Source organism: Mauremys mutica, chromosome 7 (assembly GCF_020497125.1).
Source record: "Mauremys mutica isolate MM-2020 ecotype Southern chromosome 7, ASM2049712v1, whole genome shotgun sequence".
Lineage (NCBI taxonomy): Eukaryota > Metazoa > Chordata > Testudines > Geoemydidae > Mauremys > Mauremys mutica.
The window spans coordinates 61,629,549-61,654,136 of NC_059078.1; the positions used below are offsets into that span (position 1 = coordinate 61,629,549).

Sequence of the window (24,588 nt, forward strand, 5' to 3'; positions counted from 1 at the left end):
GTATCCAGGCCATAGAAACCAGCACGACAACATGCGCTACCTGCCCCGCTGATTGACAGTCCCAGGAGGGAGACCACGGAATGAGTGAGCCAGGCAGACTCGCTTCCCTTCTGATTCCCAGAAAGGAATCTGCTAGGTTAGGGGTGAGGAACACTGGGGAAGCTTGCATTGATGCAGCTTGTGCCATATCTGTTCAGTGGATAAACAGAAGACTGCAGGCTTCAGACTATCCTTTCTGAAGCCTTCCACCAGCACATCTTTGTGTGTCCCCCTCCTCCCCCCAGGTATAAATGCTGAGTTGGTTCATAGTGGAAGGATGTCCTCGTGGCTAAGGCTTTGACTCCTGTAGTTCAGAGAATCATGAGATATGCCTGTGTGACTGCCAGGGCCGGCTCCAGGTTTTCTGCATCCCCAAGCGGTGAAAAAAAAATACCGGCTGCACTTCGGCGGCAACTCAATCGTGCTGCTCCATTCTTCGGCAGCAGTTCAGCGGCGGGTCTTTCACTCCCTCTCTTCCTCTTCGCGGCACTTCGGCGGCAGCACAAAGAGAAAGAGGGGGACTGAAGGACCTGCCGCCGAATTCTCGCCGAAGACCTGGACGGGCCGCCCCAATACCGGATAGAGTGCCTCCCCTTTGTATTGGCCGCCCCAAGCACCTGCTTCCTTAGCTGGTGCCTGGAGCCTGCCCTGGTGACTGTGGGCAAGTCATTTCAACTCTCTTTGCCTTAGCAGAGGGTCACACTTCCCTGCCCCATAGGGGTGCTGTGAGGCTAGATTAACGTTTGCGAGGTGCTCAGATGCTACAGCCTGGGGACCTGACTGGTAACTAGATAGGCAGCATACAATACAGATAAAGTGTATTACCAAGTTCTGGCTTCATCTCTTCCTTCCTTCCATGTTAGGTTACATTTAGATACTCCGTGGTGATTGTGCAAGGGCACCTGGCATCAGAAGGGGTGCTTCTCCTTGGCAAAGAGCACTTTTACATCTGCGAGCACTTTGTCCTCTCCCAGTTTGAAGAGATTTATTGCACCAAGCACTGCTTGTCCAGGTGAGTCATTCTTCCCTTCCTGCAGGCACGCTTGGCCAAGCTCAGAAGTGATGCAGCCGGGCTTTGGGAACCCTTTGACTTCAGAGAGCTGCACAGGGTGTGCATCAGCACCGAGTATGGCCCACTGTGCTTTCCTTCCAGCTGCAAAGGTGCTTCTAATCATTAGGGAGGGACAAATGGCCAAAGGGGCTGGAGGTTCTGGTCAGTGTGGAGAAGCACCCCAAAGTCAGAATGCTGCTCCAAATGTGGCCTGAGACAGGACTTCTGGAGCTGAATGCTTCCATTGCTTCCTGCTTTTGACCCATCGGGAATGGCTCATGGGAACCCACTTTCTCACGTCTGGTCCCAGCTGGAACCCAGAAGAAGAAAGGCAGCTGCAAAAATGGAAGTGGGTGAGAAAAATGAACCAAACTTTTGTGAGGCCTGAAGGCGCAGCTTGAGCTTTGAGTAAAGGTTCATGTGTGTGGGGGGGGAGGGGTCTGATTTCATCCACATCACTCCTGCCATTCTTAATAATAGCACCTCCATCTGTGGGCTGAAGGTGAGACAGACCTGTGACAGAGAGACCAACCGGCAGGAGGAGAGGAGCGTGAGCCAGGGCTGCAATACAGACTGAGGTTTCCTGCACAGCCTCCACAGCTATGACCCTTCGGAGAGAGGCTGGCAGCTAGCCACGTGGTATCTTCCTGTGCTCCTAGCCCACAAAGGCAGAGGGCTCTCTACGTAATACAGTGCAGTAAGGTCTTGACTCAGGAATAAACCCCCTGACCCATATGGATCCAGAGAAAGGAAAAATGGACAGGAATGACAGAATCTTAAAAGGAAGGACTTGGAGTCCTGCAAACAGCCACAGATGAGTTCTGTTGGAAGCCACTCAGGGACCACATTCCAGCATCTGCCTCCACCCCCAGCCTTGGGACAGCATGGAAAGACACCCTTGTTTATTTCAGATGCCTCAACAGGACATAAAGCCAAGGATAGTGCCTCAATTACCTGGATTACATGGGGCTGGATTGCGATACCCTTGCTCCTGTTGAATAGGCCTTACTTGTGCCATGAGTAGTATCACCACAATCGATGGCACTACTTGACAATAAGGTACTTACTGCTCAGTGTGAGTAAGAATATCACAGACTGAGCTGAAAGGGACTTCCACCTTCAGCTGTATTGACCTTTACCTGCTTATCAGTAACAAGCATTTTCCAAACATCGTTTAAAGTGAGGAGTACTTAGCAATTAGAGTTGCTTTATTGGATATGGCTATTATTTATATTACAGCATCACCCGAAATGTGCTAAGCATATAGAGAGAGATAGGAAGACACAGCCCCATTACAGATGGAAATTATTCTCTTTTTCTGGTGTCATTAAGTGTTGTTGGTATTTCCTTCTTCATCTCTCCCATCTTTTATTCATATGGAACATTCTTTAGAAGAGTCTTTTGGTTCATTGGTTGATAAGTTCCTATTTCTTTCTCCAAGGCTGAAGGGATCATAATTAATACTTGGCACACTGACCCTGTTTTTACGATTCTTGTTTTATTGAAAATGATCAATATTGAAAATGGGTTTGTAGGCTGGCTTTCTGCTCATGCTCTGTGGATGCATATGGGGGTGTTTGTGCTCAGAGTCCACTGGGAAGTGAGTAACTCATTGTTTTTACTCATTGACTGTGCATCGATGGTCACTGCTTTACATCCACTTCCTACTGGATAAAATGTTAGTGATCGGATGAGTTCGTATGATTGGGTGAATCAAGTAGTGACCAGATCGGCTTCTGGGAAAACACTGTCTCATGCTTTCACTGGATTTCTTTTAAAGGACATGATCATTTTGGACCCAGTTATTATACCTCTCCTCACACTGAGTAATATGTGAAGACCCTTTCAAGTCAAAGGGACTATCTGAGAAGTAAGGTACTACCAAATGGGGGTAAAGATATCACAATGCAGCCCTTTGTGATCAACAACATCCCCTGGCCATAGCTCTACTTCATCCAGACCTCCATCTCCTCCCACCTCGACTACTGCAAATCCTTTCTCTGTGGACTTTTTTTGTGTCACTGCTTTTGAGACAGCATGTACAGAATGCTGCTGCTGTCCACTTGCATGTCCTAAAAAGCATGATCACACCAAACGGACCTTCACGCTCCACTAGCTCCCTCTTTGTTTCAGGATCCAGGATGAAATTGCCTTCAGGGTGTTTGAAACCTTCCATGCTCTGGCTGACATCACAGACCTTCTAGGATACCAGGCTCTGTAGAAACGTACATAAAGCCATTTGTGCATTAATGGAGGGTATTCCAAGACTACGTGGTGGTGGCTGTGCATAGGGTTATGCCCGAGGCTTTCCTCACATCCAGCATGTTTGTTGCAAAGGCCTTGCTTGTTCTTGTCCATCTCAAACACATTTCTGTTTTTACCTCTTTCAGCATCACCGATCCATTTATTTTCAGCTTATGCCACAAAGAGCAAGGCATGGGAGATCAGGCATGTTCCCGTTATGCGTACAGTGACATTAAAGAGATACATCTGATGCGCTTTCTTCTACAGGTAGGTGTCAATACGCCATGTTGTTTGGGAAACAGCTGCAAGAAAAGTGGTAAAATATGACCAGGAACCAGAGATGACCCCTACCTGCCAATAGTGGGGGCAGAGTGAAGGCAGCTGGCTTCAGCAGTGTTACTGAGCATGCTCAGTACAAGCCAAACAGCATATCTTGGGGGGGGGGGGTACGTGACCCCCGCCACTGCCTCTGCCAGGAACTATTTGCATTATAACGCCTAAGGATTGGACTTTCTCCACTCCCACAGTACTGCTCTTGTCCCCATCTCTGCTTTGCTATCTGTGGATGTTGGAAACTTCTGTCCCTGCTCACCAAAGCATTAGCCCTGTTATTCCACTGTATGACTTCTCAGGAACTGAATAAGTATTACCAGGGAAGAATTGCTATGGAGACGTGTCCCTTATAATTGAGGCCAAGATTTCCAAAAATAGGTGCCTCAAATCAGTCCATTAAATCCTGATTTAAGCTCCTAAACAAGTGGACCCATTTTCAATAGTGCTCAGCTCCCATACACACCCAAAGAAGGAAAACACAGAGCTCTGTTGCTCCTACTCTTGTGGGATAACTTTTCAGCTAGTGAACCTGAACCTCTACTAGAGCTGAGTGAATAATGGATTTTTCCATTTGGGGAACGACTCAAAAAATATGAAAAAAAAATTGGTTTGGTTCGAACTGAAACAGAATCTTTTCAGGATTTTATTTTATTTTATTTTATGGTCAAAATGAAAAAATAATTAGAGTAGAACTAATCATTTTGTGTGACCCAAAAATGATTTTTCCCCCACTTTTCATTTCCTTGCAGGCTGTTTTTCAAGTGTTTTTCACCTATTTCTTTTAATTAGCTACATTTCTCAACAGAACCGCATTCTGTTTCGGAATGTCAAAATGTTTTATTTTGAAATCATTTAATTTTTTTTTCAGACAAAACTTCTAGCCAGATTCAACCCGAATGTAGGAATACTCTTAGTGCCCTCCCCTCCCCCAATGCATTTTTTCATAAATTTACTATTCAGCCAAAAAAAAAAAAAAACACTGGCTCCAGTCATTATGGCTGCAACTCCTTTGCCTTTAGTAGAAATACATCAAGGTTGCCCATTCAGTTCAGTCTGTTTTAGCCTTGACCTTGCAATGAGAATCTCACCAGAAGTCCTTTCAGAATCAGACCCTTAACTTGCCATAGAGCATTTGTGAGTTGTTTATTGCAATCACTGCTTTCCTATTGCCTCTTGTCTTATACTTAGATTGTAAGCACTTGGGGGCAGGGGCTGTCTGTTCTCTGTGTGTGTACAGCACCTCACACAGTGGGCTCATAGGTGCTATTGCAGTGGAGATAATAAATAATATTAATGCTTTTACTAGAGCAATTGGAAAAAATAAATTGATTTGGCCCAGCATAAATAATAGGTTTATAAACAAATTGTCAGTATCATGGTGGGGGGGAGACAGCAACTTTAATCACTAAAAGCTTCACTAAAGAATAGCTTAAAACCCACCCAATTTAGAGGAGATGTCTCATAGGTTTTCCTTTGAGCTTGATTCAGAGTTAAGGAAGGAGTGAACATGCTTGGTAAAAGACCTGTTTTAACTAGCTGATGGGCCAAAAGTTTGGAGGTTGCGTTTGCTTCTTGAACTTTCTCCAGCCCGTTGGATCTTGCACATTGGGCTGGTTATATTGTGCAAGTCACCCTTCATAGGCTGGTTATATTGTGAAAGTCACCCCTTGTGATCCCACCCGCACAGAGCTCATTACAAAATCTGGCCCTTAGTGCTGAAAACCCTGTAAAATTGGGCAAACAATACGTTTCTCTCTGCTATGCTCACCCCTGGCTCCAGGGGTCTCCACGGTGCAAATGGTTTATCCTTACAGGAGATCGCCTTGGAAATATTCTTCAAAAACGGCTATTCCAAGTTTCTCGTCTTCCACGACAGCGACAGGAATAAAGCCTTTAAGAGGTAATTACTGCTTCAGTCTGGCATATTAGCACCAAGGTCACAGCAGCTGGTATTGTTTTACGCTTGCGGCACCATTCCCCTCCATTCCCATGTGTCTCCCAAACAGCGACCCTAAGGGTTCACTCTAAAATTGCAGCTCCTGGGTCTTTGGATGCTTCCATTTAAGCATGAAAAACATAATTTCTCCTGGCCAATGTCATTTTTCCCTTGCTGAGCTGTAAATTTTTTGGAGCATTGCTTATGATTTTTTAGTATTAGGTACATAAGATGAGTTTGGTTCTCTGGCCTTCACTTTAAATCTTTGGCATAAATAGAGCTGACATGACTTTTTAAACAGTGGCGCTTTTATCTAGGAGAGAAGGCTTTTCTTTTATAGCTGCCTTGTCCTGGTGGCGTTTTCCCTTGCTGACGTTAGAGTATAAAGTGGATGATTTGCACATTGCTTTCTATCAGCCACTTTAATTTAACCACGATGGCCTGGCAAAACTGCAACTCTGGTAATAACATTGGGTATAATTTGGCTGTCCTTACCAAGGCAAAACACTCATGATGCAGATATTCCCAGGTGAAATTCTGTGGCCTAGATTGATCATTATGATCATTTAATCTAGCCGATCATAATGATCCCTTCTGGCCTTAAAATCTATGCATAGGCCCAATGGAACCTTGCCTAAATAACAACTGCAGGTTCTGAACCATTCTTCCTATCTAAATTCACCTTGCTATTTCAGTTAGATAGGGAAACCTGCCTTAAAATGCTGCATAGTATAGCCATTGGCAATTAACCGGCAGCCAGATTCTACCCCAGAAGCAGCTGCATTTTAGTGATGGATTAAGTGCTTCTTTGTTGACTGAATATCAGTTCAAGGCTCCGATTCAGGAAGCACTTAAGCTGAAGACCATCCCTATCCAGGACAGCATGTAAGCGCCTACTTGGCTTTAAACATAGCAGATGTCCCACTGACTTAAAGTGCTGTCCTGAATGTAAGCGGTCTCAGTTTGTAAAGTGCTTTGGCATCATTTGGGATTAAACCTCAGTGATTATTATAGGTAATAACCCTTTTAAAGACCATGTTGATTTATTTTCTCCTCTCTGTTTAGATTTTGTTCGTTGCAACCTGTTTTGAAGGCAAAAGGAATAACTGAAGAGTCCCTGAATATAAGGTAATAAGCCGGAATCATTCCCAATCATTCTGATAGTTGTCTGCAATAAATGTAATTTTTGTTCTACTTTAACAAAGGACACTATAAATTGACATTTTTTGTTCCCTTTAAAGCCTATTTCGAGTTCAGAGGCATCCCAAAATCTCCCCAAAGCATTCGGCTGTAAAATATCTTCATTACAAAGGCATGAGGGATGCATTAAGTAGCTGTTATCCATAGTTAATTAATAATGATTATCTTCTTAATATGACTTTATTGGTAAACTCTTATGTAGATGGTTAGTGTGGGGAAGAATAGGGAACAGACAGTCGACGACGTGAGGTTGGAGAGCTAATCCATAATGCTGCTGCATAATGGCCTCTTTAGTGGCCAGTTAGAGCAGACAGTGACAGATGTGCCTAGTGCACAGTGATGCTGCAGAACCAACTATAACAGCTTTACAGTAGAGATCCCAATGTGCTGCCCCTTGTCAAGTGGAGGGGAGGGATAGCTCAGTGGTTTGAGCATTGGCCTGCTAAACCCAGGGTTGCAAGTTCAATCCTTGAGAGGGCTATTTGGGAACTGGGGTAAAAATCTGGGGATTGGTCCTGCTTTGAGCAGGGGGTTGGACTAGATGACCTCCTGAGGTCCCTTCCAACCCTAATCTTCTATGATTTCCAAGCACAGAGTGATGTGACTGAGCAAGTATTCTGTGCTGGTCCTGTGTACTCAGAACTTCTCTTGAGCTGGATGCCCAAGGAATATTTCCTTAGGCTCCTAATTGGCATCTTCAGTATCCATGGGTTGGCAGCTCCTTTTGATTCAGATAAACACTCAGAAGTTTGGACGATTCTCTTAACCCACCAGATTGCTTGGGCTGGAAATCTCCCAGGAAGAGCCACTTCCATTACTTCCTGCTTGCCCTCTTCCCAGGTTCTAATGCAGGTCACTGGGCCCCAGACCATGCAGAGCTTTGTAGACCACAGCAAATGGCTAAAGCTATTCCTGAAAGGGAACCAGAAGCTAGTGCAGAGCCATGAGAACAACTCTTAAGTTGTGGGAGGGTCCCAAATAGTTAACAGTGTTGAGATGTAAATGATCACCAAGGGGCACGAGCATCAGCAGCCCATTGAGATGAGAGAGGTTGCGCCTCTCTGAGCAGTCGTCCCTCATCCTTGTCAGGCTCACATAGGTGTCTCCATTAGTTACTCTCAGATCACTGGTTTTAGGTTTACAGTTACAGAGTTACTTTTTTGGACTTGAAAGCTGACACTCCAGAGCGAGAAGGCAGCTTAAGACAAGTACCACCAGTTCCGGCCCAGGCTGAGCCCTGTTGTGACTAATGTGGGTCTCTGAGAAACCCAAAGAAGATCCTAGAGTCAGTATGGCGCAGCACGTTCCACTCTGTACTGGGTGACTGATATCTCTAGACAGAGCGAAACAGCCCAAGGACTGGTGCCGTAGGGATAGATTTATTCTATGTTTACCCAGCACTCATCAGTCAGTAATTTTACGAGCCCTCCTGGATCACGTCTTCATGACCTTTGGGCTGGAGTTGGGCTCACGGGTAGGTGAGAGAGGTATGACTTGTGTTAGGCCTTATCTTTGCTGAGATTTAAGGAGCCTAATTCTGCCTATTCTGAATCTTGGAAGCACAGTTGAGCACAAAGGGTTTTTAGTCCCCATGAGGACCTGCCTGGAATGTTATCCCCTTGAGGGGAGAAGATCTCTTCTACATTGTCCCCTCTGAGGAATGGGGATAGAAGCTTGACAGAGCTATCTCTTGACACAGCTGTAGTGTGAGCTGACAGACACCAGACTCCACATGCTTAAGTGAAGGATTAGAGAGAACATCCTCCTACCTGGAAATGCTTCTCTTTAGTAAGTGCCCACATAATCACCTGTTCTGCTCTGGGAACTGGAGGACCAAGAACTCTGTGTGTTCATTGTCTCTCCACACATGCTGGTGTCATTCCTGAGTAGGAGGGTGGGATCCCTCACGAGGAGCACAAAGTCCTCCCTCCCCACGGGATAGACATACTGCTTCTACAGCATCCCCAGCCCTTGCTGTCCCAGCCGAGCTGGGGAGTGGGACCAGACTCTTCCCTCCTGGCTCCTGCATGATAGTGTAATGAACACTCATCAGATAGTAGCATCGCCTGCTACTCATGCAGCCCTCTCCACCTGGGAATCTTGCAGGGTTTTATAAATTATTACACTTTGCGACACCCTGTGAGAACAGAATAATCATTTTAAATTGGGAAAACTGAGGCATAAAGGTGCAGTTTCATGTAGCATATTAAAGTAGTGGAAAGCTGGGAATAGAACCCAGGAGTCCCCACTCCCAGTCAAGTGCTCTTAACCACTAGACAACGCTCCCAGAGTTGGGAGTAGAACCCAGGAGTCCCAATTTACTCCCTCCAGAATGGGCTGTTACTAGACTGCTGAGCAGCAACCCACGCACACCATTTTATTCTTCATTTAAATATGTTTAACTCTCTGCCACCTCCCATATGTTGCTGTGGCCCCAGCCAGCACCTTGTCCAAGGTCGGTGTTTGGCTTGGCTGCTTTGATAATCTACTAGTCTAATGCACCGGTATGTCACGGTCTTCCTGCCATCGGTAGGTATGCCCTAAAGGTGCAACAAGGAATGCAAATGAATTTGTGTGCAGAGGTGAAAGAGCGTGTGTGTGTGTGAATGTGTGTGTGTGCGTGAGAGAGAGAGAGAGAGAAACACACCATGGGGACACCAGAACTGGGACTAGGGGTGAGATTGTAAATTCACCTGCTGCCACCCCTAGATTGCCAGAGCAAGAGAGGGACCTGGATTATGGGCCCTATACAATGCACCTTAAAGAAGGACCAGAAGACACTTTGGTCTAGAAGGGAGTTATTTCCTGCCCCCCTCTCTTAGGGAAGAGGTGAGTTTGTGACAGCTTGGAAGTGAATGGGGGAGGGGGAAGCCAGGCATAGGGGAAATGAGGCCAGTTGTGATGTCTGTGATAAATATTTCAGCTCCCTGATACATGGATGCAGCATCCAACACTGAAGCCGGTGGGACCTGCTTGTGTGTCTGAGCAAAAAATGTGGCTCCTTGATTGCACTCGAGGAGACAGAATTGTGTATCATTATACATTGTGTTTCACACCTAAATTACTCCTAGTAGTGTAATGATCTGACTAGTGTCAGAGGTCAGTACTGACACAGCTGGACAGAATTGAAACTGTGTCATAGGCCCTGTACTGTTAACAGCTAATGAAGATTCTCCTTTAGACACAGCTTTTGGGGCATGTGCTATGGCAACAGGAGGGTCTGAGATTTATCCCTGCTGGGCCCAAGTGCTATTGGGGAAATTTTCCACAGCCCAAGTCCCCAGGAAGATCCAAGGGGCTGTCTTGTGCAGCACACTGGCAGCTATATTTTTCCTAAGGAGAAAGATTTGTGACACTTTCACATGATAGGCTTGCCAACTCTGCTTTCTCCTCAGCCCTACAAAGTCCCTGCCTCCAGAAGATAGATGGAGTGGGATTACAAAGAATCCAACTTTGCCTGCACTCTCAAGACGTAAGATGCTAGGAAGATTTCTCCATGCAGAATGATCTTGTACAAAACTGGTAGATACTGGAGACCGAGCAAACCCTTAAATGAAGAAAACTGCAGTGAGGGGAAGAGCTGTTTATTGGTTTGGGCTGGACGCTGTAAGTGTCGGATGGACAGACTCTGTGACACTGCCACCTTCACCGCCACTCCGCTTGGTTATCCTTTGCCGTGGAGTTGGGTGTCATGAGGGAAGAAAAGTTTGGCTTCCTCAGAGAGGTGGGCACCGCGTTCTTCAGCTTGTTCAGCTTGTCCCTCTCCTCCTGGCACCTCTTCAGACAGGGGCCACACAGGTCTTTCTCATCCACCAAGTACAGGGCTTCGATGCGCTTGATGGTGTCGATTAACAGTTCCTCCTCTGTTGGCTGGGGGAAGGGGTTCCTCTTCACGTTCATCTTCTTGAGCTTGGGGAGCTTTGCCACACTGTTGGGGATGGTTGTCAGGTAGTTGTCAAAGAGGCCCACTTCCTGGAGCTCCTTCAGGGCCCCAAGGGTAGTGGGGAGGTTGTCGATCTGGTTCAGACCTAGGTTGAGGGTGCGCAGGTTCTTCAGCTGGCTCAGCTCCACTGGCAGGCTCTTGGCGGTCAGCTTGTTGTTGCAGATGTTGAGGTAGAAGAGGTTCTGGAGCATGCCGATCGTCTCCGGCAGCTTCTCGATCTGGTTGCTGTGCAAGTCCAGCCAGCGCAGGTTTTGGAACTTCTCGATGAAGTCTGGGATTTTCTTGATCATGTTCCTGCTCAGATCCAGCTCGTCCACATCAGCCAGCTTGAGGATGCACTTAGGAAAGGTGGTGATGCCCATCTTGCTCAGGTCAAGGCGGCGTTTCCCATCAAACGTGATCTTGATGGAGTTTTTGGCGACTTTCAAGGTGACCTTTTTCCCTTTGGGGCCTTTTGCTTTCCCCTTGGCCATTTTTCCACTGGGGAAGAGAAGTGGGTCAGATTATGTCAGGAAGGAGTATTCAGATGGAGGGGCGCAAGTGAAATCTTCTAAGGTTGCTTGCTGTTAAACCCTGGTTCAGAATAAAAAGTGACCTTGTTAGAAGTTAACACATAACCACTGGACTCTTTAAAGTCACAACATTTCCCTTAGGGGCATGAGTTCTCCACCTGGAGGGCATGATTCCCAGGGGTGTCATACATAGGTGTCGGGGTTATGGCCCAGTGCAGAGGAGGTTTTGAACCACTGGTCTGTTGTATCCCAGGGTTTTACTGATGGAGTATGGGGACTCTGGAACCTTTCACCACCAGGGTGCTGGTTTCAGTCCAGCCTGTGCTGATAGGGGATAAAAATGATTGCCACCCATTAGCTCTTTGGTGGCCTGTGTGAAATAAGTGGTGGGTCTCAGTCCAGCCCCCAAGGGGCACTTGTTCACCTCACAAAAACCCGTCGTCCAAAAAGGTATTAATTAGATCAGACGCTTTGGAGACCAACTGGCCATACTCCTCAGAGAGCAAGTGTGTAGCCGTGCCTTCTTCCCTAAGTGCAGCCTGGTTACAAAGGCTGGGCAGAGGGACCAGGATTGGGCCCGAGGCCCCCGTTCAGCAAAGCACGTATGTACTTTAGGCACGTGCGTAAGAGCTTTGCTGAACTGGGGCCTTGAGTCGTCATCAAAGTAAACATAATAACAGAGCTAAATGCGGCTCTATTTTGTACACCTTCCCGTTTCCATTGATTTTAACAGTGCTACAGCCAACGTAAGTCTAGACACAATTTGATCTAATGCTTTACAATGAAATTGTTACCTTGGGACCATAAAAGAGACTTTTAAAGAAAAGAGTGCCTATGTTCCCTAAACAGCACCCACAGCTGCCCTTCCTGTATGCAGAGAGATGGCACTGCCCAGCAGGGACGCTGCAGGTAGAGCGTACCCCTAGGGAGCACAGGAAAGAGTGTCCTAGCAGTTCAAAATGCTTTGAGATCATCTGAGAGGCGATGCTACAGAAGGGCAACAGAAACGGTTATAAAACCCTTATAAGGCCTGATCCAATGCCCACTGGAGTTAATGGAAACCTTTGGCTGTACCTATTGTGACACTGGTGGGCAGATTTTCCAAAGACCTCTCCACCCAGATACTATGGTGACGGTCAGTGGTATAAACCCCTAAGGCAGAACATCCATCTACCTCCAATTGTGGAGCACTTCTGAAAATCCAGCCCATAATAAAGGACAGGGCTTTGCTGAATGGAGGCCTAGGTGGCTAATAATACACTGCAATCGCAGGGATGTCATTAGTAGGTGAGGTCATCAAAGGTAACTAACAATACACATCAGCAGTAAAAGAAATAGGAGAATTCATTGGCAAGGAGTGACAGTGACTGTAGCTGCTGGGAAGCTGAGAGGAGCACAAGTTACAGCTGGCTAATCTCCAGCTGATCCGGGTGCTCCTGCATTTAATTGTAAAGAGTCAAATCACGGCTTTGATGAATGATTGTTTGGGAAGCAATATGGATTTGTCTACAATACACTTCTCCATTAGAAAGGCTTCATTACAAACCCTTCAGGCTTTTTGGCTACTCATTAATCATGTGCAAGTACATCAAAAGGGAGCTCAGACTGGAGATAAGACATATCGGCTCCTTTCAATTATATGCCGTAGCCCAAAACAATGCAAAGGCAGGGTATCTGCGTTAGTCACCCGCGCCCTGCCAGGCCTTCAGAAGTGAGACAGACTCTTCAGGAAGTTTGGGAAACAGCACCAGGTTTCAATCTTGCTGAGAGCTGAATGCATCTTTTGACCACTTTTATTTTTAATATTGTTAGATAGATTTCAGTGCCGTTATCAGTCTAGCCCCATACACACCCATCACTCTATCCATCTATTGTGCTTCTCCACCATGGTAGTCTTTACTGCATGGATCTTTACCCACCCCTGTGAGCTACGGCAGGGATGTTATCCCCATTGTACAGATGGGGAACTGAGGCACAGAGAGACTAGGGGACTTGCCCACGGTCACACAGGAAGTAAACGGCAGGGCAGGGACTTAAACTCTGGTCTCCCATATCCCAGCAATCAAAGTGTATGTATTGGTGTTAGCCCAGGAGGGAGGGGGTGGAGTTAATTTCCAAGGGGAGCAAGGGATGATGTCAGGATAACCACAGTGAGCCATGTTCATCTCTAGTGACACTCCACTGACTGTAGGGGATGAATTTTGGCCTCATCCTTCCCTGTGTTACTCATAACACTGCCGAGTCCAAGCTCTGGGCCCAAGCTGCACTGTCCTGGGGAGAGGCTAGGAGGGGGTGGTACCCGAACCCTGGATGCTCTAGGAGGGGGACTTTCAAGTTGACCTTTCAAGTTTCCCTCAAATTATCCCCTCAAGGGTGAGAGCTTTCAGGGCCTCCAGAGAAGGCAGGCAGTGTGGCTTCCCAACCCAGCTGATCCTTAGGGGCTGTGGAGAAGGGGTCACCCAGGATCCTGTGTAGGATGTCAGTGCTGTCTCTCTGGTATCCTTCCCCAACCCCCATGGCAAAGCCCTCACTATGGCTGTGCAGTAGGGTATTAGCAAGTCAGCCAAGGACAAACCTGCCCCTCTAGGGCTGGGCTTCTATTCCCATTTTGATTTCCGATAAGACAGGCCTGTGTCCTTACTGCATTGCTGCCCCCTCATGCTAGGAAACTGCCTGCCTGGGTGTCTGAGCAGAGGAGAGTTTTGTGGAGCTGCCCTGGAGGCCTCTCTCTGTTGCACCATCACGGGAGTAGTTGGAGGGTGCCCAAAAGAGAGGATGGAGAGAGGCTGATGCTGCCCTCAGTGACAGCTGTTTGCTGACGTCTGTGGTGTTACATAGGCATTGCTACGGGCAGGGTCTGACCCCCAGACTAATTCAGCCTGAACGCTGCTCCTGACAATAAGAGATTTTAACAGCCAAACCCGATTCCTGTAAGGAATTAGGGCAAAATCCCCTCCTGACTGTGCAGGGGGAGCAGTGCCAGCCACATGGGAGATCTCCGAGCCTCCTGCTAGCACAAGACAGGTTCAATCAGCGCAGCAAGGAGCTGTGTGGGGCAGGGCCCACCTTAGACTGCAATGAAAGATGCAGCTAGCAACCCCCCTTCAGGCACTGCCTGTGGACTCTGCTGCAGAGTTCTGTGCTAGTGTTCTCTTGGACTCCGGGTTCCAGTCCCACCCAGGCAAAGAGGCTCTCTGTATCCCCGCCCCTTGTCATTAATACTGGTTGGCTAGAGCAGGAGTTAGTGGGTGCTATCCTTATTTCGGAACAGTAGAGGGAACCAGAGTGCGGAAAGCAAGGTGGCTGGGGCTGTTACTTGAATAATGAATCCCGTTTAACGCTTCTGGGTGCCTGTGCATCGATGCCCTTGGCTGGGTCCTTTGTAGGGATTGAATTTGTGACTTTGAGGGCTGGATGCATAAGCCTCTCTTGCTCAAGCTAAAGAACCAGCTGCATTCACTGGAAGGCAGCAACTGACTCATGAACCGCATTATGTGATTCGGAGGGGGACAAAGACACGCACTGAGTTAACGTGGGTAGTACTTGGGTTCAGATTTGTAAAGGTATTTAGGTGTCTATCTGCATCTTTAGGCATCTCAAAAAATATGGCCCATCATTGCTTCAATCAAAAGGCAATATGCCCCCTCCTTCCCCTGCGTGCATCCCCACCACAGGAACTAGCTCCAGGGAGCATCTGGAATCTCTGAGAGATGTTTCCTTTGTAGTAACGTAATGGCTGGGTTTCATACTTACAACAACTGTGATTTCTGAGCCCACCAGCAAGACTGAGCATTAGAGCTCTTCCGAAGTTCTGGGGTGAGGAGGCAGCCCAAATGGGATGGAAAGCTTTCCTCTCCGCCCGTGGTAAACTAATTAGCAGCCTTTCACAGGTCTGCGGTTGGAGATAATGGGAGCTTGTTTAGCCGCGTCTGGGTCTGGTTCGAGCTGAATAAAAGGGCTCCAACTCCTTAGCTATTGACATTAAAAATTCAGGAATGGCAGGGGACAGCCTGTGGTGGCTGTTAATTATAAATATTCGATATCACAATTACACTCCCAGGGAGGAGCTGGAGAGTTCGGGCTGGAGACTCATGCCCTGCCACCTGAACAAAGAATCGGGAACACGACGGAACTTTCTTTTAGCAAACTTTCTTTCTTTGATCATCCTTTGTGTTCTCCCTCTGAGTTAATGTGGAACTTGGGCCTAGGCAGCACTGCTGGAGGTGCTGACTTGCCAACGAAGCTCCTGACCATAAAACCCCGTTTATCCATACTCCCTGGCTAGATTGGGCCTTTAAGGCACAGGGCTGAGTGGCAGATGGTGCGGAGCTGCACTGCCTAGGGTGGTTGTGCTTCTATGTTGTCAAACCTATCTCCCCGTTGTTGCATGCAGAACGGTGGTGCACAGGATGCAACTGATGCATAAGGTTTGTGTTTAGGTTAGAACCTTGGCCCTGCCTCCTTTGGTGTGGTGCAGGCAGGGGAAAGACCTTATGCTCCCTGAAGCATTGGGACTATGATGCAGGGTGTGTAATGGGTGGGGACTCCTTGTTCCTTCCCAGTCCCTGCATACCTGTGCAGGGCCAGGTATATGACATAGCTGCTTAGAGCCCTCTGATGGGTGAGTGGGAGCTGAACCGTCGCCAGCCACCGGGAGAATGCAGATCCTCTCTTGGTCCTGATGATCTCTGTGCTGCCCCATCCCCAGTCTCCCCTTTCTCAGCAAAACGCTTGGGGGAATCAGCCCCTCTGCCCAGTCACCTCCCACAGAGTACTTCGTAGAGGTCTCCCCACTTAAGAGTCTCCTCCCGCATCAGGCTCCCTGAGCGCAGTGCTGGCTTGGTCTCCGGAGCTTGCTCAATAAATGCGCTTTCTCTGACTGCGGCAGTGACTCCTCCTCTACACCAAGACTCCTTCATCTCCCACAAATCCCGTGGGGTGCATTTCTGCTCCCTGCCCCTCTGCGCCGCCTTTGACCTTAGCTACCACTTGACCGTGCTTAGGCTCACTCAGCTGTACATATCTTTCAAGGCCTTTAAGGACTCCTTCCTTTCCATCTTCTTCGGTCTCTTCCCATCCCCCTTCCTGTGCTGATTTTAGTTCATCTCCTTGGGGCAGGCGACATATCCATAACTGGATCACGTGGCTGGTGCTACGTAAATAATAACCATAGAGGTATGGAGCCCATGGATAAATCTTTCCCTTTCGTGTGCTGTAACTTAGACTTGCCAAATACAAGAGATCAGCTACTGAGCTGCCCATTCTCTAGAAATCTGGTGGCTCAGAGCTACCTTTTGTTTGCTTTGTGCCTAGACACTACAGTGACTGGGCCTATAGACTGACCTGAGGTTGATACACGATCAAAAGCCGAACCAGGTGCCGTTTGTGTTTTGCATTATACCCTTCGCGCACTAGCTGGCAGGTACTGCAAATCATAGTAGGATTCATTTTCCTGCTTACTGTTTCTTGTTGTCGGCTACAACTTAATATGAAGGAGAGATTAATTCACTGACTCCCTTAAACATGGTTTCTGCTAACAGGGACTGGTTTAGATTAAATGGATCCTGTTAGCAAGCAGGAACTGCAGCTCCCTTTAAATTCCCTTAATTTTCCACACTGCTTCAGAACAACCCTGTTAACCTGCAGCACAAACATTGACACCCCCCAGAAAAAAGTAAAGAATATGTCATCTAAACAAGTCTCTGGAATTGCAACGGTGCTGTATAGAGCAGTATGAGATCTTACCGGCTGGCACCTAGGAAGCATCTACGCCAGACGCATACACATCGCAAGCTGCCTGCTTTGTCTGTGCAGCAGAACGAGCTTCCATGCTCTGTCAGTGTGCAGTTGTCTTCTGTGTAGTCTTCTCTGAATAGTGAATTAGTCCTTCTCCCGAGTTTGTAAATAAAACCTCAGTGTGCTGGGGAAGCCTGGGCAGATTTGCTTTCCGCAGGCCTGCAAATTCTAAAGTCCGACTTCCTTTTTTTTTTTTTTTTTAAACGGCAACCTTTCAAGAAATCATTGTTTGTGTGTGTGTGTTGGGGGTGGGGGAGAAGTGTTCTAAGAACTTACCCAGCTACAGTGTCACCCTATTCAACTCTCCTTCCACAGCCTGTGAAACTTTTGTTCCTAAGCAACCGGAATCCCAGGTCCTTGGAGATCATTAGCATAATGTTTTGTTCCAACATGCAGGTTCAGACGAGAGCCGGAAAGGACTCAGTAGCATGCAGGTCCTGGAAATGTCAGATTTGGATTTATGCAGAGAAGGAGACCATTGCAACTGGGTTAGGAAAGGAGAAGGGAATTGAACTGTTTGTTAGCTGGGTGCGTTAGCTGTGGGTTTCGGTTATTTGGCCATTTCATCAGACTCTGCTGTAGTGCAGGTGGGAGTTGTTTGCAATGGGTAGTTCTGATCTTACAACACTTACGATACCATCCCCTATGTTGATCCATGGCAACCCAGCTAGGCGAGTAGACACAGCAGGGAGTACACATGGCACAGAAAATGACCACAAAGTAACCCCAATGCTGCAGCAGTTGGTATGAGCTGCTGTCTGTATGCAGCTGCCTCTGATCCCCTTGGAACAGAGTTATTCATTCCACCCTGCCTCCCTGGGGGAGCTTCTCTTGTTATGACGTGTGAATTTACCATAATTCTTCTCTTAGGCCTAGGGTAACAAGCTTGTGCTTTCCGTGGCCGGGTATGATGGCTTCAAATCACTGAGGAAAAGAAATAGCTGTAATTTAAATATGTTGTGCAAGGGGCTGCCGGAGGTGCTGTCTTTCACGTGAGGTGTAAAACCAGGGAGCTGTTTGAAACGTGTGATCATTAAAGATCCCAGGATGGTCTGGGCATGAAACACTGGGTTTAGTGTTAACGCTGGTGTGCTTGCCAGGTTCCAACACCGGTGAATATAGTCCGCCTGCATCCCACTGCTCGTTATGGTGTACACGGTATACTTGACTGCCTGTGCTTCTCTGCACTGGATGCTACATTTCAGTAGTGGAAAAGATACCCCTATGCCTGTATTAGTTTTTGTAAAAGGCCTGTGGTGTCAAAGGCATTCTGTAAATATAAGATATACTTTTGTACCACTCAGGGGTCTCAGCACAGTCTGACCAAAATGAGTTAAGCCTCACCACAGTCTTGTGAGATGGATCTATAGCATGACCCTCATTTTGTGAAGAGGTAAACTGAGGCACAGAGCAGTCATTATCCAACTCAGGAATACAGCCAGAGTCTTGTCACCTATCAAATAGGGATGATATTTCCCTAACTCTCAGGGAAGGGTTGGGAGGCTAAATTGACTGATGTTCATAAAACACTATAAGATACTCAGGTGGAAGGTGCTACAGAAGTTCAACCTTTTAAATTCTTATTCTTATTGTTTACATATTTCATATTTTCCCACCATCGTTGGAGTGGTGGAAGAATATCAGGAACAGGTAAACTGGAACAGTCAAATAACAGCAACCTTTCACCACTACCCTCATGTCACCTAAACTGAACCTTGCTAAGGCTTGAGGAAAAGCTGGCTAACTTTAAAGAGAAAGCAATTATTTCCATGCACCTCTACTCTTCTTGGTCGGTGCAGGAAGCAGAAGCTGAATTGTTGATATTCCAGGGAAAGGTCTGTTCATAGAGTATTTTCAACTCAATGCGGAGCAGGTAAATACTGGAAATTCCTCAAGGAAGCTGCTGCTTATCAGAATTCCTACCCTGTTTTGCAGACTTTAGAACTTCAGATAGTTGAGTAAAAACAACAGGAGTGAAATCCTGGCCCTACTGAAATCAGTGGGAGTTTTGCCATTGACTTCAATAAGGGCAGAATTTTACCCCAGGGCTTTGATGAAACCTTTTGAGCTTTACCCATCGCTAATGCACAGAGAGCACTGGCTGGCTGTAACTAGAGTGAGGCCACACGCTGATCTTCATCGGATAGGGATTAATTAATCACTCCATGGATGGCCCAGGCAAAGGTAAATCATCGTGAGCAGACATACATGGTGCTCATATATTACAGTGGTTAACACCCTAGAAATAGCATACACTAGATGGACACTTCTGTTGAATCCAGGTAAACTCACCCCCTCGGAAAAGTTCAGCTATTTATGTTTATAAAGCTCCTGTCCCCCTTTCCTTTTTGGCACTAGCCCTGGATTTTGTTTTAAGTGCACTCACTGCTCTGTGGTAGCTGCTGCTGATCTACTCTCAGCCTGCGCTGTGTTAGCTGGGGAGATGTTGGCTGGAGGCACGTTGTTTGATGAAAGATGGTCAGGGAAGGGGGAGGAATTGTCTTGACCATCCCAGGCCTGTGGCCAAAGTTCTGACCTCTGTGAGTCATCATGTTCTGGCACAGAATTCCAGAATCTTTGAGACTGGGAGGGGCTATCAAGTCTAGCCCTCTACATCCCAACAGGATATGCCTGAGATGGGACTATCTAGACTTGCCCTTGAATACCTCCATGAGCATGGCTGACTCCTCAATCTCTTTAAATTCTGCAGCAACCACTTAGAACTGTGTGACGCAGGCAGAGGTCTAAGTGGCCCCCAGAGAATCCCCATTAGCTTTAGGAATATAGGGCCTGTGAGACACAGCTCAACAGTTCTGTTTCTATCCACTAGAGGGCAGTGGTATACCTATGTAAATATATGTACACTTGGCCAATTGATTGCAATATCTAATATTTTAATCTCCCCCATAGAGTGGTGCCTCTTTAAAACTCTGAAGGACTGAGGGGTGCAGCAAGTTCATACGTTGCAGAACTCCTTCAGAATTCCCCACCAAGGGGTTCACCACGGACCCTCGATTAATGCCAGCAGCCCGTGCACCCCTGCCAACTCGTCCACCCCTACGAGAAGCAGGTTGATCCAATCCTGCCTGTCAGCTGCTAAAACCCAACCTGATCCCTCCGTGACAGGCTCCCTAATCCAATCCCCCTACAACCTCATAACCTGACCATTGGCAAGCTCCTTAACCCCTCTCCCCATCTCGTAGCATATAGTCTGCTTTCCTCCCTTCCAGAATGTGCTAGCCAAGGCGATGCACAAAACTGCAAAACCTACACATAGGAACGTGACAAATGGCAGGTGTTTATAGTACCCCAATTTGCTACTTTAGAATTCCTAAATTCCTGGGCCAAATTCTACTCAGAATCAGTGGTTCAAATCCAAAGTAATCCCATTGTAGTCAGTGGAGTCCCTCCTGATTTACACCATGTAACGGAGAGCAGCATTTACCCTCTTGTCTTTAGGGCAAAGAGCCAAGATCCATCCTCCCATATCAGATGTGAATGACACTTGTTGTTTGCGTGCCTGGTTGCTATAAACTTAACCTATGATTGGCTGGTCACGCAGGGGAACTAAACAAAGAAGTGTATGAGTTTTAGGTCGTGAGACAGAATCAGTCCTAGATTTTATTGTTTGTTCAAAGAGATTAACCCATAATCTGCACTAAAAACATTGCCTAAGCAACAGGCAAATAATACTTATCCTTATTCTGAGACATTAACTTGTCCAATAGAAATTATACAGCAAGATAATGACAGAGAGAGGGTTGGGTGAATAATTGATTTTTCAGTCTAAGGAAAAATACATTTCACACCGAACAAAATGTTTCATTTCATTTTTGAGTGTTTTTTACCTTTTTTGGTAATTAAATCTTGCTATTTTTTAACAGAACCCCATTTTGAAACAAAAATCAAAATGTTTCATTTAGTAAATGTAAAAATGAAACATTGTGACTTAATTTTAATTTTTCTTTTTCTTTTCTTTTCTTTTCTTTTCTTTTCTTTTCTTTTCTTTTGCCAAAACTATTTGACAAATTCAATTCAAAGCTGTATTTTTGCGGGGGAGGGAGGGAGGATGAATAAATTATTTGACAAAAGAAATTGCTTGGTTCCAATTATATAATCATTAGGGTCATGTTACAAGGATTTATTCCTGATAATTCATTAAATAAAAAGTGGTGGTGAAAGTAGAAAATTCTAGGTTTTCTCCTAGATCGTTGATTTTATGGCCAGAAGGGACCATTATAGTAATCTACTCTGACCTCTTGCATGAAACACAGGCCGGAGAACGTCACCCAATAATTCCTGTTTCAAGCCCATAGCTGGAGTTGAGCTAGAACATATGATTTTATTTCTGGGGAGTTAGTAATTCTGTCTCTGAGAAAGTCACCATGCTGGGGCAATGTACTCATAAGAAAAGGCCCCTGCTGCCCAACTGAGTTGGCAATACCACACGGCAGCACCTTGGCAGGTGACATCCGTCCAAGAACCAGCCAGACACTACCCTATTTAATTTTTTGGATTTAACAAGAGCATAGCCCAAGGTAAGAGGTTTGAGGGCACTACTACTAAACAAAATACTTGGTTTTGGTAGCTCCCCACTATTTAAATATATTCTATGCCTTGTTTTAATTTGCTCAGAACTCTTGATGCTTTCACCTTTTGGGCTGAAATTTCCTCAACTTGTAATCTTCTTCAGGGCTATTTTAAAAAAAAAATGAACAAAAGTTGCTGAGCATTTATGAGAGTGAAGAGAACAAGGAGGGGGGAAAATATACTTTTCCCATTATTAAAAATAATACAAAAACCACAAACCTGGCAACCATTTTTTCAGAACTGCTCTAGGTCCAAAGTGACTGAGGTGGGAAAGCAGAAATTTTATATGAAGATTGATTGGGAAATAGACTTTGTTAATGAGAAAAGCCTATTCAAAGGAAGTTGGGGTGCAGGGGAGGGATTGGAATACTAATGTAATTTCTTAGTCATTCTCCAGTGGTTTTGAAGCACATGGTGACAATAAAAACTTTGTTTCATGCAGGAAGAACACGGGAGGGGAAAAGACGATGCTCCAGAAGTGGCAGGTAAATGTAGACACATCTCTGGCTAACTCTCTGATAAGTAAAACCATGCCAGTAGCTAGGAGAGGAAAGAAAAGGATGGACCAACTCTCTCTGCCCTACTGCAGTGTACCAGGAACCCCAACAATACTGCTAAAAAGACAAACTTCATCCTGCATGACTTAGAGTCAATCTCTCACTATTTGGGATTGGGGTGAGACCCTTCATGGGGTGCAGATTAGCCCACACTGGGTTATTGCAGGTTCCTTGCACCTTCCTCTGAAGCAGCTGGTGCTGGCCACTGTTGGAGACAGGACACTAGGCTAGATGGACCTCGGACATTAGTTCTTTGCTGCAGTGATGCCTAAGATGGCCACTCTAGTCAAGATGAGGGGATGTGTAGAAGGAGGTCTTGGCAGATGTAAATCAGCAAAGCTCCATTGTTTCACTGGAGTGACACCATCCTACACCAGCTGAGTGCCTGAACTGTAGCTTCCAGTGGCTACGCACCTCAGATCTTGATGGCCACAGAAGACAGTGTAGAAATCCACGGGCTCTATCCCATTTGGCTCTGCAGGGTGTTTGCCAGGATTCTCCTGCACATGGATAACAATAAAACAGTTGTGTGTTTGGCTCTCCATCAAACCATATGAAAGCAATGCAGTTCCCTGTTACATACATATAACACTATAGCATTTAGTGGTTTCAGCCAGTATGCAAATTACATAGTCTGAAGAAGATCCAATGAGAAAACTTATTTAACATTTTGGTGAACTGATTATTATAAAATAGTAGCAGGCTGATGTAGGCTTGTGCTGATTTGAATAGAGGTTGCTGATTGATTATAGTATTTATAACACTGTGGCCCAGCTGAACAGGGGCTCCTTGGAGTTCTGAGAATGTTTCCAAAGTTTAAAAGCAGCTGCCGTCTCTGATGGCTCAGAATCCAGGCCAATGGGCATTGCTACCATCTGAACATTGTTACCAGCTGAGAGCTCTTTGTAATGCATGCAAAATAAGCTGGTGGGTTCAGTCCAGTTTCTAGAGCACAGATGTCCAGATCTCAATGATTGTGCGTGTGTGCACACAGCACCTAGCAAAGCACATGCCATTGAGCCCCCTAGGTGCTAACACAACACATATATTAATAATAATCATCACAAGAACTACCCTTACAATTGGCACCCTTGCTGGCATTTCAGCCCAGAGATCACAAGAAGGATGAACTCCCCTCTCACCCAGAGAGGCGGTCTCTCCAAGTCAGGTTCAAGGCACTTTGCCCTGTGCACGCTGGGGACAAGGAGACAATGTGTGGGAAATTTGCATTGTCAATTTCCAGGCTGTGTTTGTTTTGTGAATTAGTCCCCAGTAAGGGGGCTTCACTTGCCAGGACAGTCACTCTGGCACCATTCACAACGAACTGAAAGACCAAAAACTGCGCAGTGGCTATGGGTAGCGAGTAGAGCTGGGAACTATTTTTTGTTCTGCTGGAAATGCCCAATTTTGAAGGTAATTTTCATGTTTTCATTGAAAACCCATAAACCAATTTTTTCTGTTGATGTTTTTCACCAAAAACCCAAACGCTTTGTGAAGAAAATTTTTGGAGAAAATAGAAACTTTTTAATTACCAATAAAAATATTCCCATGTCCCGACTGGCTGTGCTAATGAGTTGTGTTTAGACTGTGTGGGGTTGGCTCTTACTGATTAACATGGAGCCAAGACCAGCTTCACCTTAGGGGTTTGTGATGGTTTTTCCCTGACGTGGCAGAAGAGAGAGATCAGTAACTTCGACTACCTGATGTACCTGAACACGCTGGCTGGGCGCTCGTACAATGACTACATGCAGTACCCTGTGTTCCCCTGGATCCTGGCTGATTACCACTCCCAGGTGAGCTCTTTGTGCTTAGTAGTTTTTCTGTGCTTTCTGCAGTAGAAGCCATGCAAAGGGTTCTTCACTGACGTGAATGCTGGGGTGAGCCTAGTTCTGGAACCCACTCCTGAGGTCTCGAGCCAGGACTGTACTGTGCCAGAGAGTGGGCTCAGAACAGGGCCAGGGCTGTGACCCCTTCTCAAAGGGCTATGGAGGGAGCAGACCCTGTGCTCCCCTGAGAGCAGGTACTGCTGCTTGTCCCTTCATGCAGGCTGTGCCAGTCTGGGTACATCTACACAGCAATCAGGAGGCACAGTTGCAGCACGTTGAGGCATACCCGATCTAGCTATGATTGAGCTAGCTCACTAAAAATAGCAGTGTAGCCACAGCGGCATGAGCCAGCTGCCCAAATACAGTACTGTCTGGGACCATAGAGACATGGGCAGCTGGCCTGTGTCATCATGGCTTCATAGCTATGTATTGCGAGCTAGCTCAGTCCAAGCTAGCACATGTATGCCTATGTGTGCTGTCCTGATTGCAGTGTGAACGTACCCTCTGGGTGGGAGGCTCCTTGCACACACTGCCCTCTCAGAGGCACACGCCCTCTGCTTC

At 46.5% G+C, this 24,588-nt stretch overlaps 2 protein-coding genes across 6 annotated transcripts in view; one reads left to right on the forward strand and one right to left on the reverse strand.

Annotated features, from left to right (window-relative positions):
* WDFY4 (WDFY family member 4) overlaps positions 1-24,588 on the forward strand; it is a 285,705-nt gene that overhangs the window by 207,863 nt on the left and 53,254 nt on the right. For all 3 annotated transcript variants that reach the window (XM_045025801.1, XM_045025800.1, XM_045025802.1), the window contains 6 exons: positions 903-1,051; positions 3,481-3,601; positions 5,482-5,567; positions 6,669-6,731; positions 22,087-22,129; positions 23,875-23,994. In XM_045025801.1, coding sequence (XP_044881736.1) covers positions 903-1,051; positions 3,481-3,601; positions 5,482-5,567; positions 6,669-6,731; positions 22,087-22,129; positions 23,875-23,994 — 582 coding nt within the window. The remainder of the gene's footprint in view (positions 1-902; positions 1,052-3,480; positions 3,602-5,481; positions 5,568-6,668; positions 6,732-22,086; positions 22,130-23,874; positions 23,995-24,588) is intronic.
* LRRC18 (leucine rich repeat containing 18) lies at positions 10,378-19,580 on the reverse strand. Of its 3 annotated transcripts, XM_045025811.1 has the most exons (3): positions 19,441-19,580; positions 17,331-17,491; positions 10,378-11,319 (listed from the first exon to the last, which is right to left on the reverse strand). In XM_045025811.1, the coding sequence occupies exon 3, from the start codon at positions 11,217-11,219 to the stop codon at positions 10,449-10,451; it is 771 nt and encodes a 256-aa protein (XP_044881746.1). In that variant the 5' UTR covers positions 11,220-11,319; positions 17,331-17,491; positions 19,441-19,580; the 3' UTR covers positions 10,378-10,448. The 3 variants fall into 3 exon arrangements, with proteins under 3 accessions (XP_044881746.1, XP_044881747.1, XP_044881748.1); XM_045025812.1 differs by lacking the exon at positions 17,331-17,491; XM_045025813.1 differs by lacking the exons at positions 17,331-17,491; positions 19,441-19,580 and adding an exon at positions 17,004-17,307.

Bases quoted from the DNA above. Each gene is read 5' to 3' on its own strand.
- LRRC18 (XM_045025812.1), bottom strand. From the start codon at position 11,219: ATGGCCAAGGGGAAAGCAAAAGGCCCCAAAGGGAAAAAGGTCACCTTG.